The sequence below is a fragment of the Solanum dulcamara genome, chromosome 9 (assembly GCF_947179165.1).
Source record: "Solanum dulcamara chromosome 9, daSolDulc1.2, whole genome shotgun sequence".
NCBI lineage: Eukaryota > Viridiplantae > Streptophyta > Magnoliopsida > Solanales > Solanaceae > Solanum > Solanum dulcamara.
The window spans coordinates 8,903,436-8,919,859 of NC_077245.1; the positions used below are offsets into that span (position 1 = coordinate 8,903,436).

At 35.2% G+C, this 16,424-nt stretch overlaps 2 protein-coding genes and 1 pseudogene across 4 annotated transcripts in view; 1 reads left to right on the forward strand and 2 right to left on the reverse strand.

Moving 5' to 3' along the window:
* Positions 1 to 16,424, forward strand: part of LOC129902555 (7-deoxyloganetin glucosyltransferase-like) — a 44,081-nt gene that overhangs the window by 4,725 nt on the left and 22,932 nt on the right. The window contains exon 3 of one of the 2 annotated variants that reach the window (XM_055977864.1): positions 8 to 506. The exons of the other annotated variant lie outside the window; for it this stretch is intronic. The gene's annotated coding sequence lies outside the window, so the exon portion shown is untranslated. Of the gene's footprint in view, positions 1 to 7; positions 507 to 16,424 lie in introns of those variants that run through there. 2 annotated transcript variants of the gene reach the window in all.
* LOC129903498 (uncharacterized) lies at positions 2,167 to 3,375 on the reverse strand (annotated as a pseudogene).
* LOC129902554 (7-deoxyloganetin glucosyltransferase-like) lies at positions 13,999 to 16,361 on the reverse strand. Of its 2 annotated transcripts, none has more exons than XM_055977860.1 (2): positions 15,768 to 16,361; positions 13,999 to 15,103 (listed from the first exon to the last, which is right to left on the reverse strand). In XM_055977860.1, exons 1-2 carry the CDS (start codon positions 16,264 to 16,266, stop codon positions 14,157 to 14,159), a joined length of 1,446 nt encoding a protein of 481 aa, XP_055833835.1. In that variant the 5' UTR covers positions 16,267 to 16,361; the 3' UTR covers positions 13,999 to 14,156. The 2 variants fall into 2 exon arrangements, with proteins under 2 accessions (XP_055833835.1, XP_055833834.1); XM_055977859.1 differs by having other exon boundaries at positions 15,750 to 16,360.

Consider the following 16,424-nt stretch of genomic DNA (forward strand, 5'->3'; position numbering starts at 1 on the left):
TTTGTAGGGTTTTAAATGTGATTTTTGGAAATGGGTTGATGATCCACTTCATCCTAGAGTTGCAAATCTTATCCACAATTTAAAGATGGAAAATGATAATCTCCATCGTGAAAAGAAAGCTTTGGAGACAAGGATGGTCAATCTTGAAAAGTATTTGGCATCTGATATTGAAGAAAATTGTGAACGTCTAGATGTAATTAGTGTTTCCAATAGTGAAGAAGTTGTTTAAAGATGGAAAATGATAATCTCCATCATGAAAAGAAAGCTTTGGAGACAAGGATGGCCAATCTTGAAAAGTATTTGACATCTGATATTGAAGAAAATTGTGAACGTCCAGATGTAATTAGTGTTTCCAATAGTGGGGAAGTTGTTTTCGATAATGAAGAGGTTGTTGTCGATAAGTCTTTGGGGCATAATAGTGATGGAAAATAAAAATGTAAGAAAAAAGTCTGTAAAATGTGGATTGTGTTAGCTATGTCGTGGTATTTTTTTGCAGGATTCATCACATTTTGGATGAAGAACTAGGAATTTCTAACTTTTGTCATTTCTATTTTGTAATGTTTAACTTAGAAAATATTAAACATATGTGATGTGGATGATGACTTTGAAATTCTAGTTCATATTTTAATTTAGTTATGATTTGTCAATTTCAATATAGCAACAATTGTAATGTCATTAAGGACATATTTGACTTGCTACAGTGTTAGTCATATGGTCATTATTGAATCCCATTTCCAAAAGATGATAGCATGAATTGCTGCTGATTTTGCCAGTTACATTAATGAGCACATTTTGATTAATGTTGTGACGACCCCCTCTTTGGCCCACATATTCAGGTATTGTCTATGTCAGGATCAGCCAATTCATCTCTTGCTTCACCCTACAGGGCTTCGTGGGAATTAAACCTGGAATCTCTGGCTTTTTTACATCCACCTCACGGGACTGCCTCTCACTAAACCCTATCAGTTTCTCCTCTTGAAAACTAACTTTGATCGTGTAAATTTTGATTTCGTTTTTAGAGTTTTGAATGAGTCGAGAGTTATAAGACTATAAGGTATACCTAGGGAAGTTAATTGAGGGTAAAAGATTGAGAATACCCTTTCGGGGATATTAGAAATTACTAACCGCTTTTGGGAAGAATTTCGCTTACCCACATCCAGATCCGTAACGCGGACTTATTGCAGACAACACTGTCTCGCCAAATAATTTCATGCTTCGATGTTTTATCAACACATTTTCAAGGTCCACGATGCGGGCTTGTCGCGGACTATACTACCTCGTGATATAATTTTATTTCTTCGTTGTTGATTCTTCATGGCCAGGTCCGCAACATGGACCTAGTACGGACTACACTGTTTTGTCCAATACATTCCATGTTTTAGAATAAAAACTATAGGTCCTTATTTCGTGATGTTGATTTGCTTTGTTGTTTTAGTCGCCTTGTGATTTTATTTCTCCCCTGAGTTCCAATTTCCATCAAATCATGCTTCTAATGTCCATTTGTACTCAATTAGACCTGGAAGTTTCTAAACATGCTATTTAGTTACAACAATATGAAATACGCACAATATGAACTCAAGTTTAGGAATTTTGTATTCAAATCTAGCAATAATTTATGGGTTTTAGTTGCTATTGGGCATGTAAATGTGCCCAAGATCAGGCATCATTTGGAGAGCAATTCGTCGTGTCGTAGAATGGCACTAGCCTACCTAATTGTCTCATCGAGTACGATTCTATATGTATACGAATAATGATCCGAATATTTAGCGAAAAAATTTGGGGTGTTACAAATGATTTTACATTACCAAACCTGATGTGTTAGATTAAGGAAGGAGAACTGAAAATTGATTATAAGACAAGGCTAGGAGTAAATGAATACCTTTTGATTAATGTTTTTACATGTCTTGTTAATTTTTCTGTTGTCTTTTACATTTTTTCCTGTGGTGACAAGTTAAATACTTGAAGCAAGAATGTAGAACTGGAAATCATTTGCTTATGCATATCAACATAATTGAAAAGAAGTTGTCAATGAAAGTTCCACCTAACTTAATCTCCATATGTTAAATGAACTAGCCCCCCAAAATTACTACAAGCTATATTGTTTGTCAACCAACTGTGGTTAACTATCAGAGGATTAAGATAAAAACTAACATAGAAAATAAATTACTAGAAATCATCATCGAGTACTGGTTCTCCTCTTCCCATAACCTCCATCATCTTGATCCTTTTCTTTTTTGCCACCATTTGCACATGTCCGGAAGGGACAACTTCTTTGCCCTTCCATGTTGTTTTGATTGGAGAATAAGGTAGATTAATTAGCACTGAGGCACCAGTGTGATCTTAAGTAAATTGAATTTTTCTTGTACCAGTTGAAACACTTCTTGTATTCAACTTCTCAGCCCGTAAATTTGATTCACGAATAACCATTAATTTTAGGGGTGGGTCTTCTTCATTTCCAACATTAGGGCCATATGGTTCAAACTCTTGTGTTGCAGCTTGTGGTTGAAAAGTAGACTCTTGTGTTCCAGTCTCAGTCTCATATTCACTTCCCATTTGTTCTTGATTGTGAACTGGTGCCAGTCAATCCTTTCCTTGAATATGCATTATTTTCAGCAGATTTTTCCTATAAAAAAATTGCAATCAATAAGTATGTTTTTAATGAACTTATAATAAGAAAAAGTAAGAAAAAAGGAATATTGCCAATAAGTATTTTGTAGCTTACCCTGTAACAAACCTTTTTATTATGGTTTGGTTCACCACAATTACTACATGTCATTTGAGTGCCTTTTCTGGATTGGGACCACTCACCTTTTCTTTCGCTTGCTTTATCTGATTCTCTATTCCTCTTCACTTTAGGTCTGCCAACTTGTTTGACAATATCAGGAGGCAACATTGCACTTGAAGGATTAACCTTTCAGAACATTTGACCTCTTACAGGCTGCATCTTGTGTTTATAGATTAGCATGTAAGCCTCCTTGCTATAACACCAATGAATTTCAGTTTTGGGATCTACTTTTCTGTGTGTCAATGCTTTAATGGCATGAGGGTAGGGAATACCTGATAAATCCCAAATTTTGTAGGTACATTTGTTTTGCTCAAGATTGACAGTGTGTCTATCTTCTCCATCAGACACTTCATAGCCCTAATCTCCATTGAATTCCACCTTACAGTGATATGATATAGCCCTAAATTCAATGTACAGCTTCATGCAAGTTGGACTAAAATCAGCAACCCAAGTCCTCACTTATTTTCATTTTTCCTTAGCAGTCCCATCACTTTTACTCTTATGTCTTCTAACATATTGATTATTGTCTTTCCTCTAGCTTCAAGGATCCATGCATTGAATGACTCAGTGAAGTTGTTATCAACCATCATGTTCTTACACTGAGTATCAAAATAACCTCTACACTATGCCTTTGGTGGATATTTCACCAAATCCCTTGCAGCATCTTTTGATAAATTTCCTAACTTATTCAACTGGTCCTTGAACTCTTCATCATATGAACTCCATGCATACTATCACATAAGCTTCCTCATTTGATCACTCCTCCACTTTTTGCACCAGTTACTCTCAATATGTCTCACACAATACCTATGCTAAGCTTCAGGCAACACTTTTTCAACAACATCTAATAATCCCTGTAACATTGAAATAAAAAAATGAGAAACATGAAATTAAAATATGAAAATCTAAAACTATGCACACTCATGTCATAGTCCTTAAGGAGTTCTAGCCACCTCCTTTGCCTTAGGTTAAGGTCCTTTTGGGTGAACACATACTGAAGACTCTTATGATCAGTATACACATCCACATGCACCCCATAGAGGTAATGCCTCCAAATCTTCAGAGCAAAAACAACGGCTGCCAATTCAAGGTCATGGGTAGGGTAGTTACGCTCATGCACCTTTAATTGCCTAGAAGCATAGGCTATGACCTTGCCGTTTTGCATTAAGACACAACCTAAACTAATCTTTGAAGCATCACAATAAACTACAAACCCCTCTAATCCTTCTGGGAGAGTTAAAATAGGAGCAGAGGTAAGTCGATCTTTTAAGGTCTGGAAACTCTTCTCACACTCATCTGTCCATATGAATTTGGATTTCTTTTGGGTCAATTTTGTCATAGGAGATGAGATGGAAGAAAAGCCTTTGACGAACCTTCTATAGTACCCGGCTAGACCTAAGAAGCTCCTAATATCTGAAGGAGATAATGGTCTAGGCCAATTTTTGACTGCCTCTATTTTCTTAGGATCAACCTTGATTCCATTACCGGACACTACGTGACCAAGAAATGCTACCTCCTTTAACCAAAATTCACACTTACTAAATTTTGCAAATAATTGTCTATCCCTCAATGTTTGAAGCACAACTCTCAAGTGATTTTTATGTTCTTCCTCACCCCGAGAGTAAATTAAAATATCATCAATGAAGACTACTACAAAGGTATCAAGGTAAGGTTTGAACACCCTATTCATCAAGTCCATAAACACCGCCGGTGCATTCGTCAACCCAAAACTCATCACAACAAACTCATAGTGACCATACCTTGTTCGGAAGGCTGTTTTGGGAATGTCACACTCCCTTACCCGTAGTTGGTGATAGCCGGACCGAAGGTCGATCTTGGAGAAGTGACTTGCCCCTTGCAATTGATCAAACAAGTCATCTATTCTAGGGAGTGGGTACTTGTTCTTAATGGTTATCTTATTTAATTGCCGGTAGTCTATGCACATTCGAAGTGACCCATCCTTCTTTCTTACAAATAGAACGGGAGCACCCCATGGAGAAATACTTGGTCTTATGAACTCCTTCTCTAACAAGTCCTTTAACTGTTCCTTCAACTCTTTTAATTTTGTCGGGGCCATACGGTAAGGAGGAATAGAGATAGGTTGGGTATCAGGGAGGAGATCGATACCAAAATCAACTTCCCTTTCGGGAGGGACACCAGGAAGGTCATCGGGAAAGACATCGGGGAATTCATTGACTATAGGAACTGACTCAAGAGAAGGACTTTTGGAGTTGACATCTCTAACCCTCACAATGTGGTAAATACATCCCTTAGAAATCATTTTGCGGGCCTTAAGATAAGAAATAAACTGACCCTTCACCACCGAATCATGACCCTGCCATTCAATAACAGGCTCATTTGGAAATTGGAATTTGACTCGACGATTCCTACAATCTATGGAAGCATAAGATGCATGTAACCAATCCATCCCAAGAATGACATCGAAATCTATCATGTCAAGCTCAATGAGATCACAAGGAATAAGTTTATGCAAGATAGACAAAAGGCAACCCCTATAGACCTTTCTAGCAATAACTGACTCACCAACGGGGGTAGACACCAAATAGGGCTCTAATAACATTTCAGGTAAAACATCAAATCTATTAGCAAGGAATGGAGTAACAAAAGATAAATTTGCACCCGGATCTAATAGTGCATACACATCAAAAGAAAAGACCTTTAACATACCGGTAATGACATTGGGTGCATTCTCAACCTCTTGTCTCCCATGCAAGGCGTAAAAGCGGTTGGTGCGTTGGACACCTCCTTGGACTTGTTGACCATGATCAATTTGTCCTTGAGTCCTACCACCACCACCATCTCTACAATCCTTAGCATGGTGGCCCAGCTTGCCACACTTAAAGCATGCATTGGAGCCGGCTAAGCATTCCCCTTTGTGAGTCCTTCCACACTTCTTGCAAGTGGGGAAAGTTTGAGTAGCAACATTCTCTCTTGGAATCATTGGTTTACCACTCTTGTCCTTGTTGAACTTTGGAGGAGGAGTATTGGAGGAACCTTGTCCCACAAATCTTTGCCCACCTTGGCCTTTGCCATGTTTCCATGATCGGACCTTTGAGGGTTAAACCCTCCACCATCCACTCTAGCCTTTTTGAACCCCCTTGATCTCTCTCTAAGCTTCTCTTCTTCAATTTGTTCTGCGTAAGTCATTAACCGAGAGATGTCCATCTCCTTGATCAACATGGCCGTTTTGCACTCCTTGGACACCAAGCTTGAGACACCGGAAATAAACTTGCTCATTCTAGCTCTTGGCTCGGAGACCATGAAGGGAGCATACTTTGACAACTTAGTGAATTTGAGAGCATACTCCCTCACGCTCATACTTCCTTGACGGAGGTTGATAAACTCTTGGATTTTGGCCTCCCTTAGCTCCAATGGGAAGAAGCGGTCTAGGAAGGCACCTTTGAACTCTTCCCATCCTATCGACCCTATTTGTTCATCCCTCTCAACAATCCATTATTCGTACCACACTCGAGCCACACCTTTGAGTTGATAGGCCACTAGCTCAGCCTTCTCATTTGGTGGCACGCCCAGGATAGCCACAATCCAGTACACCTCATTAATGAACTCCATAGGGTCCTCATCTAGTTTAGAACTATCGAACTCGGGTGGATTCATCCTTTGGAAATCCCGAATCCTAGAGGCTGCATTTTGCATTTGGGGAGGAGGAACACCTAGATTCCCTTGGTTAGCTACGACTTGGGCTAACAAAGTAATAACACTGCGAAACTCGGCATGGGTTACCCCGTCCTCATGATGTTGGGCATTAGGAATCGGAGGAGTTTGGTCCTCATCATCAACCCTTGCTCTTCGAGGTGGTCTTCCACGAGTCATTATCTAGAGAACACAAAATGGGTCATTAGTTAAAGGAAAGCTTAGGACACTCTAAGGCACGACATGAATTTGAAAGAAGTGAAAATTTTCCTAAACGTCTCATAGTCTCATATTCATAATTGTGGCGCGCTTCACAACCATGAACAAGAACCTATTCGACGCGGTATGTTGGACTTCCAAGGATCATTCAAAACCTCGGGCTCTGATACCAAGTTTGTCACGACCCAAGCCTAGGGCCTAGACGTGACATGGCGAATGAGGAACCCGAAAGTACCTCAAACAAGCCTCTTAGCATTCTTTTAGCCTTTCATAGGTAATGATGATAAATAAACAAGCGGAAATCATAATAAATCTTCAACTTACATATGTCCAACAATACCTCTAACTATTAGATTTAACGGGGCTAAGACAAGTCCCTAGCTCACCCTCAATCATAATAGAAGAAATTCGATAGTAAAATATCTTAACATATCATAAACTAGAAAGATAAAGGAGTATTGTTCCCGGAACATGGGAACTCACCAAAAGTAGTCTTCAATGGAATATCAACTAGCCACGTGGAGGAGAATGAGGAGGAGCACTGATCCCTACATGGTGATATCATGTAGGCAAAAGAGTATGCGTTAGTACTTTGAATGTACTAAGTATGTAAGGATGCATGAACATTGAGAAAACATTAAAACATTTATGTAATATGGAACATAATTTAATGTATGCATAATAAATCATATATATATATCCTTTAAAACATTCATTTTGTGGGAAATTAACCATAACCGACATTTAAGACCATGCGAGCTATTACATGGAATCCAACATAACCCCCTACGTTGGCCGGGGAGACTACTTGCCGGGTAGAACTCCGTCAACTTCATTCGTTTCTTTAACTTTAACTTTAAGGGCTATTTATGTATCCATTAGCCTAAGCCTACAAGGGCTCCTATGTTGGCACATAGTTAATGAGACAAGGGGTTGCTACTAGGATTCCCTTACCGAATCCCACCTCAATGCCTCATTCGGTGCTAAGTCAATCCCACGGAATAGTTTAATACTTCAAAATATTCATAGCATATAACTTGAAAATTCAAACATCATATTCGGTAGAATAGCTCATTAAAACATTTGATAATTCAAATATGCAAGAATTGTACTTATTGCATAAAGAATCCATCATTCATATCATTTCATCATTCTTTCATTTCATAAGACTCCCTTTTTGATCATAGATATTGCTTTCATAAACATTTATTTGGAGTCAAAGCTTTCAAGTCAAACTTTATTAAAAACATAGTAAAACTAGGTGGGTTCAAATCACTTCAACTTGCAAATATGTATGTAAATAAATATACATAAATACTTTGAAATCCATTAATTAAAAATCATGCTTTAAACAATCCACCATGAATTTCAAGAGTCTTTAAATAGATAAATAGAGGAATTACTTGTAAACCATCAATTCATAAATATGAAATTATGTTGCATCAAAATAGAGCAATAATCATTAGTTTAACCATGATTCATATTATTAAGTAAAAATAAGAATTTACCATAATAAAATATTACTTAAAATCAAGAGACTTAAATTGAAATAGTTTTTGGACTATATAGATGGAAGAACTCATGGATAAACATCTACATAACTTAAGAGTAAAGCTTAAAATAAATAAATATAATTTATCATATAATCAAAATAATTTAGACATGAGAGTGGAAGGAATACTCTCATTGAAGCCTTATATACCTGGAAACCGAAGCTTTAGTTGGTACCGGAAGACTTAATGACCACTCTTGAGTCCTAGCTTTTCTCCTTGATGGAACGTTTTGTGTACTACCCGGAATATATGAATTACCGGAATAGTATTTCTTCACTACTAAGAACTAAAACTATATTTGAGAATGTGTAAAGAAGTGTATAGAGAGAAGATTTGCTTGAGAAAGCTTGATGAATAAAATGAGGAAATAAGGTGAATATTTATAGGTGGGAAAGAGGACCTAACAATAAATAAAATAATTATAAATAAAAATCTGAAAATTTAGTGGAATATATTGATGTCATGGATGATGTTAAATGGAGGACAATTTATGTCATGAGTGATGTCAAATGTATCTAGATCTTTCTATGGTAGGTGAAATGAGTTATCTTTGACAGAATACTCGTTTTGGGAGCTACGTTTGAATAAGATAAATTCCTTATTAGGATTTGGTGTCTTCATAAGAATTGTAGATATGGAAGTCTAGTTTCATATCGTTCAAGAATCAACCAATTTGGATAAACCTACAGTGAGATATGATTTTTCTTCTATAAACACTCATTTCCGTCACAGCATCCTACCTTACAAAGATTAATTTATTTGACCTACTTAACCTCTAAATCTTAAAATATGGTCTTCATAAAAGTTGTAGGTAATGATATTGTGGTTACTCAGAAATTTGAATCACTCAATTTGGATATTCCTATGAAAAGTTATGACCAAAATACAGAGGCTGTATCATATTTAGGCAAAAATTGAAACATCATATACAACGTTTTTAGGGGATGTTACACCCATCTACTATATAATACTTACTAGAGGGACCAGTGGCTATCAATTGTTTAATCTGAGAAAGCCCTAGCTTGGAAGTAAACTCATTACATATATCTTTATGACTCAATAATTCAGGGTCAAAACTATGTCAAAAGTGCACCAATTTCTTAGTGTATGCCAACTCAAGTGAAATGAACCAACTACCCCCATAGTTGAACACATTATCAACTTCATCAATCATCCTTCAAAAATGCATGAAAGAAACAGTAAAATTCAAAATAAAATCAGAGGGGCCACATTAAACCAAACACATTAAAAGCTACAAAAATATAATAAAGTAAAGGAAAACATCATCTCGAGACCACTAAAAGCAAACAAAAAAAGCCTACAAAGACATAAAAAAGCACATCCTTTAACATTAAACAATAGATTTTATGTGACCTTGGAGGACACAATCAAATACCCACACATGCTACACAATATCAACTTCATCATCCTTCAAAAATACATGAAAGAAAAAGTAAATTCAAAACAAAATTAGAGGACCACATCAAACCAAACACATCAAAAGCTACAAAAATGTAATAAAGTATTTAAAAACATCATCTCGAGACCACCAAAAGACAAACAAAACAAAGCCTAGAAAGGCATAAAAAGTACATCCTTTAACATAAAATAATAGATTTCATGTGATTTTGGTAGACACAATCAAATACCCACACATGCCTCATTAGGTCGACTTTAATCATATAACCCTAATCTAACTGAAAAATGTAAGAAAATCAAATAGATAAAGCTTACCTTAACAGAATCAATCACTATCTAGCTTGCATAACTGTGAACACTCTTTCTTCAAGCTTCTTCTTCTTCTCAGAAACCCAGCGGCACAGAAGAAAAATGGTGGAGAAGAAAAGACCCCATTTAGGGCTTTTGATGAAAATGGGTTTAAAAGGTATTTATGGGTCGGAGAAGGGCATGGGTTGGTTTTTTATATATTCAATTGGCTGAATTTATTAGTTAATATAAATGTCATGTGTCAATTAAATGGGGATTTGATAATTCCATGTGTAATATGAAAAAAAAAGAAAATTTTTCAACAAAGCAAATAACGCTGAAACGGGTATATATGCGCCCAAATGTAGATGGTGAGGGCATGAGTGAGCTAAACTACAAATGGAGGATATATCTAGACATTTTCGACAAGTTCAGGGGCAAATTTGACCCTTTTCCCTTTAAGAAATGTAACTATTGGTTGTTCAAGACTTTGATCAAGCTTGCTCCCTTCATATAGACCATTTTGTAATTACAATCCAATGATCTTGAATGTGGTTGGTGTTGAGACTTTGACTCTTCCTTGTCTCATGGATAAATCTTCATTATGTTCAAAAAGTCTAAAGTTTTATCCATGAAGCAAGCGGGTAGAGCTATCAAAATGGGTTTGATCCGTGAAATTGGTCCAACTCAATTCTTGAATTAAGTGGGATTGAGCTAAAAAATTTTACCCCATTTAGGAATGAGGCTTTCTAACCCAGCCTCATTGGTTCGCCAGCCCGTGGGACATGAATTTTAAAAATATTTATTATATATATTTTAAGTATTGTTTTATTTTGTCAAATCTTCAGCAACTAAGCAATTGAAGTTATTATAACTATGAATCTTTGACCTCTTTTACTTTTGTGTTGATGCATAATTTTTTATTTCTCCTTTCTTGTCTAGTTTATAAAAATAATGATCATGTAATGTATGTTGTTATTAGGGGTGTTCACAGTTTTGGTTAAAACCAAAACCAAATCGAAAATTTAACTAAATCGAATAAAAAAAACCGACATTTGGTTTGGTTTGGTTTTAAATTTGAAAAATCGATAATATTTGGTTTGGTTATGGTTATAGTAAAAAATAACCGAATCAAACCGATAATTATATACATAAAATTTATAATTATTTATATGTATAATATTAGCTTTTCATAAATAATTAAAGATATTTTATACCTTTTAATTATTAATTTAATTTTGATCTACTTATTTTTAAGGTCCACGTCCAACAATCCAAGCCCAACTCTAAATTCTAATAAGTCGTAAGCACTAAGCAGCGTATGTCCAAGTTCAACAATTCAAGCCCAACTTTTAATTATATTATGGATTCTCTAGTTAGTTTAGTTGAAAATATGTAATTTTTTCATTTTAATTGACAAAGTTGTTTGTATTTTGGAACCTCTGTTTGATTTGTTCTTTTAAATCTAAACTACGTTGCAAGTTTGGTCCACCTGATTTGCCATCAACATGTTTTTCCCTCAATATGCAGCAACGTTCGCCCTTGTGGGTCGTGAGGAAAAAAGAGATTAATAAGAAATTTGAAGAATGTAGAGAGAGAATATTTGAATTGTCCTGACTAGTCATAAACCGAATAACCGAATCAAACCGACAATAACCAAACCGGTGGTTATTATTTTACTTGGTTTGGTTATGGTTTTAGACATTTAAAAACCGATTAAATTGGTTTGGTTATGGTTTTAATCAATAACCGAACCATGAACACCCCTAGTTGTTATGATGAATTCTATGAATGTTGACTGTTGTATTTTGCCTATTTTGTTGTTTTGTAAATATTTCACTAAAGTATGTGTAGCTCATGGACATGTGAATTTTTGACGTATTTGTGTTGTGTTCATCAATGTTTGATAGTCTTTTTAATAGGTCAATGTTGTCCATCTTTTGATTGAAGGGATAACCCGTTCCAACCCGTAGCCCACTTAGGGCTGGATTTGGCTGCTATTTTATAGGCCTTTTATTTAAGAAAAAAATCCATACATGACAAACCTTTTAAGCACAATAATTTCATATGAATAGTATCCCTAATTACTCACAATGACAATTTTATGTTTGCTATGGTCCATTTAAATTTGTATAAACGGAATTTTAAGTAAAAAAATATACAAAATTCCTTTCCTTTAAAGTGACTGATGTCCGCGATTATACAAATGATATGCGTGATTATACAAATGATGTGAGCGATTATACAAACGTTGTGTGCGAATTGTATACTGAAATATACAAACACTGCGAATTGTATAGCGAATTATACAAATGGTGTACACGAATTATATAACAAAATATATAAACGTTATACAAAAACTGTGAATTGTATAGCGAATTATACAAACGCTATACAAAAACTGTGAATTGTATAGCGAATTATACAAACGATGTACAAAAACTACGAATTATGTAGCGATATACCCACGAATTATTGCAAATCTCAGCAAAATATACCCACTAATGGTAATAAAATAAAACTATACCCATATGAAATAATAAACTAGTAATATTTATCATCTCGTGTAATTTTTTCTTCATTTAAAAGGGTCAACTCGTCCTAACTCATTTAAGTCTCTAGCCCTTTAGGGTTGGATTGAATTGGATTGAGTTAGCCCATTTTGACAGCTCTACAAGCGGGTATCAAAAATCCAAGACCACCCAACTTCAAGGTTATTTTTGTAAATCATTTATGAAGATTTTACAAGCACATGCTGAGGTGCCTAAACACCGAAAAAATGAACTAATAGATAATCCACCACGCAAACAAATTGGTAGACTAAGGGATGGTTGCTACTTTATATAGATGATATATAATCCACCACGCAAACAAATTGGTAGACTAAGGGATGGTTGCTACTTTATATAGATGATATAATTGAAAGATAACAGGAAATACTTTTTTTAGCTTGAGGCCAACATCAGAGCATTAAGTTTGTTTGGAGTTAATTGGTATTGTTGCCATCACATTCAATGAAAATAAATAGCTTCATTTCCAGAATTGGTAATTGGGTGGAATTTAAGAAGAATTTCAACGCCTCAGCATTTTAATTGAGGGGAAATCAGATGTGAAAATAACGTCACGGGTAAATTTGAATCAACAAGCGGAAGGAGCGGAAGGAGCGCATTTTTGAGTCATTTCGTTGAGGGGGAGAGGTGCAAATTTGATCCAATAAAAGGAAAAAATATATTTTAAGTCGTTTATAATACATTATGAAATTTTTTTGATCGTTTTCCATTTTAAAAATGAAATGTTGAATTTGTATTTCTGTTGTGGAAACCGAATATATAGAGAGTGATGTAATCACAATTACTATATCTAAAGAAAGCTAATAAATAGTAAATGAGACAATAATAAAAATACTTTTGCCTAATCCTCGGACACAACCAACCAATATTTATTTCACTCTAAAAAATACAAATAAAATACTACAAGAGAGAAAGATTATCAAATGTCTTAAAAAATGAGAAGACGGGTAAAATGTGTATTTCAAATAAATCAAAAATTACCTATTTATAGAAATGAATTCTTCTTTTGGATGACATCACTATGTGTCAAAATATCAAGGTTTAACTTGTGAAATCAAATTATGATCTACCAAACTTTCACCTATAAAGTTACTATCTTGACTTTTTGTATCAATAAAAAATTATCTTTCTACCATATATTTAAATTAATTCATCTAAAACCTTGTCAAATTTAACAGTTTCTAGCAAAATAAACTTAAGCGTGGTCGAATCAATTGGAGTATTTACGGGTTAGGCCTCAATCTATGTTGCTCCACCTGCCATCCAAATAGGCATGTGACATGTGCTTGAAAAAATCTTCATAAGATAATGACATGGACTGAGAATTTAGTTTACGTAGCCTTTAAAAAAATTGTTTTTATTATTTGCTTTATGTTTTTTTATCAGAGATTTTTATTTTTATACATAAAAAATCTGAAAATATCAAAAAAAAAATTATGTAATTTGTAGGTGGTCATAAGAAATCATTTTCATTTGAAATAATAGTGCTTTTTTTAGCTGGAATGGAAAAGTTTATTTTCACTAAATATTGCAATTACAAAGTACAATCCTGGAGAAACATGACATTCACAAAACTTAAATCTTTGAACCTGTTGTCAGATTCGAACTATTGGACTTGGACCTTCAGCATTTCAATCTAATGTAAGAAATTTAAAGTGAAAGAGCGTTTCCTAATAGTACATGGCTAACCAACTTCTCAAAATTCATAGAAGATGATCCATTTGAAGAATTGATAGCTTTTTCGGCTAATTTTTTCCACTTCAATGCATTTTGTTTCATCTCTTTACCCTTTTCTCCAATCATCAGCTCTCTCACAAGTTCCTCAATTACATCCCTCTTCACATTGCTATCAATTTCCATTCCGACACCCCAACGGTTACGATTAAACCAACAATTTGTTTGTTGATCCGCAAAGAAAGGCCAACACAACATTGGCACACCAAATGATATGCTTTCGAAAATCGAATTCCATCCACAGTGAGTTAAGAATCCTCCGATTGATGGATGACTTAAAACTTGTTCTTGAGGAGACCAACCAACTAATAAACCTCTTTCCTTAGTCTCCGCGAGAAATTCATGTGGTAACATGGCTGAATCACCCATGACTAAATCGGATCTGACGATCCACAAGAAATTCATCTTGCTATTAGCAAGTCCCCACGCAAATTCAATTACCTGCTCAATGCTCAGCACTGTAATACTTCCGAAATTCACATAAACAACAGAATTTGGTTGCTTTGTGTCCAGCCATTCGAGACAGTGAGTATCTTCTTTCCACAGATTTGAACCGATTGATTTCAAGTCTTCGTCTTGAGTTGTATTATTCAACATAAGGCGATGTAAGGGTCCAATAGGATAATTAACTACAGGGAACTTCGTTGCCATTTGTTGCAAAACGTCATTCTCTAGCATGTCGAATGTGTTCAAAATTAGTGCAGAGAATTTGGGAATTTTGTCCACGATTTCTTCCATTACATATTTCATCATAATATAGCTTGGTTCATCCACTCTGGCTCTGATGAAGCTTGGCAAGTGTTTTAGACGGATGCCTTCCATGCCCGGTATCCAATCTATTATCGTGTCTAAATAACTTTCATCTGAAATTCAACCAGTAAAAAGAAATTGGAATTAATTTCGAAATGGTTATAAACAAGGGATGTTACCAAGTACTAAAATTTAAAATTTTAATATCTATAAACTAACACTCAACGAACTTTTCAACCTGTTAAGGTAACTTCAAAAAGATCTATACACATAGGTGGAGCTAAAGGTACGGTTTCAACTGAATCTAGTAACCCTGATCCAAATATTGTATTTGTCTTTAAAAAATTCTTTTTTTAATATGTACAAACTATTAATTTAGAAGTCAGAGCTCTCTAAAGCGTCAAATCCTGGCTATACCTAATTGTCCATAAAACTTGAAATTAGTAACCTAATAGTAAATAAGACATGTTATTTTCATACTCCCTCCGTTTTCTTTTACTTGTCAATTTTTGACTTGACACAGTTATTAAGAAACCAATTATTGATATGGTGAGTTTACCATTTTATCCTTATTAATCACTAAAGCCATAATTCAAATTTCAAAATATTTTGATACCAAAGATATTGATTCTCTCAATAAATTGAGGGTATAATAGGTAAAAAAAACATTGTACTTTTTTGATTCATCAAATTTGATAAAGTAAAAAGAAAAATCAAATTAGAAAATTTTTAACAAGTAAAAGAAAACAGAGATAGTACTTTTTAGCGGAGCATAACCTTGCTCCACAAGTTTAGGATATTGTGTGAAAGCCCACAAAGAACAACCACTAGCAGTCCAAAAGCCAACATTGGGAACACCCAATTCCTCGCAAACTTGCTGAGTGAAGCTCATAGCAGTATCAGAAACTATGCAAGTAATAGAAGGGAAATTGGAATTATCATTTAGTCTCGTGACGAGTTCTCTAAAAGGAACCAAACACGACTTCTTACATGCCTCACACAAAGACGTAACGTCTTGTGTGGCATCCTCGTTAGAGGGAGGGAGTCCATCAGGAATGGACTCGAAACGAAAGGAAGGTAGGCCATCGAGGGAATTGGGACCCCGCGATTTGAGCAATCGCCGGTGATTGAAATCCGTGTTAACGAAGGTGATATTAAAGCCTCGTATATGGAGGAGTTTGGCTAGTTTGAGCATAGGGTTAATATGGCCTTGTGCTGGAAATGGAATGCATACTGCATGTGGCTTGGACAATTTGGATTCCTCTGTCTGCTTCATATTGCTATGTTTTTTTTCCTTTTCCTTTTAGAAATTGTGAATATTAGCAGTAACGGGCTTGCTCACTTATATAGATCACTCAACACAAATTTACTTTATCCCTTTCCATTCATTTTTTATCACTTACAGTGAAAAGAGACATTTGGTCACAATAATTC

What these genes read in the sequence shown, in the direction of transcription:
- LOC129902554 (XM_055977859.1), bottom strand. Translation starts at nt 16,266, where the DNA reads ATGAAGCAGACAGAGGAATCCAAATTGTCCAAGCCACATGCAGTATGC. An exon ending in AGGTTATGCTCCGCTAAAAA is followed by an intron (nt 15,104 to 15,749) that starts GTACTATCTCTG and finishes GTTGAATTTCAG; the next exon opens with ATGAAAGTTATTTAGACACG.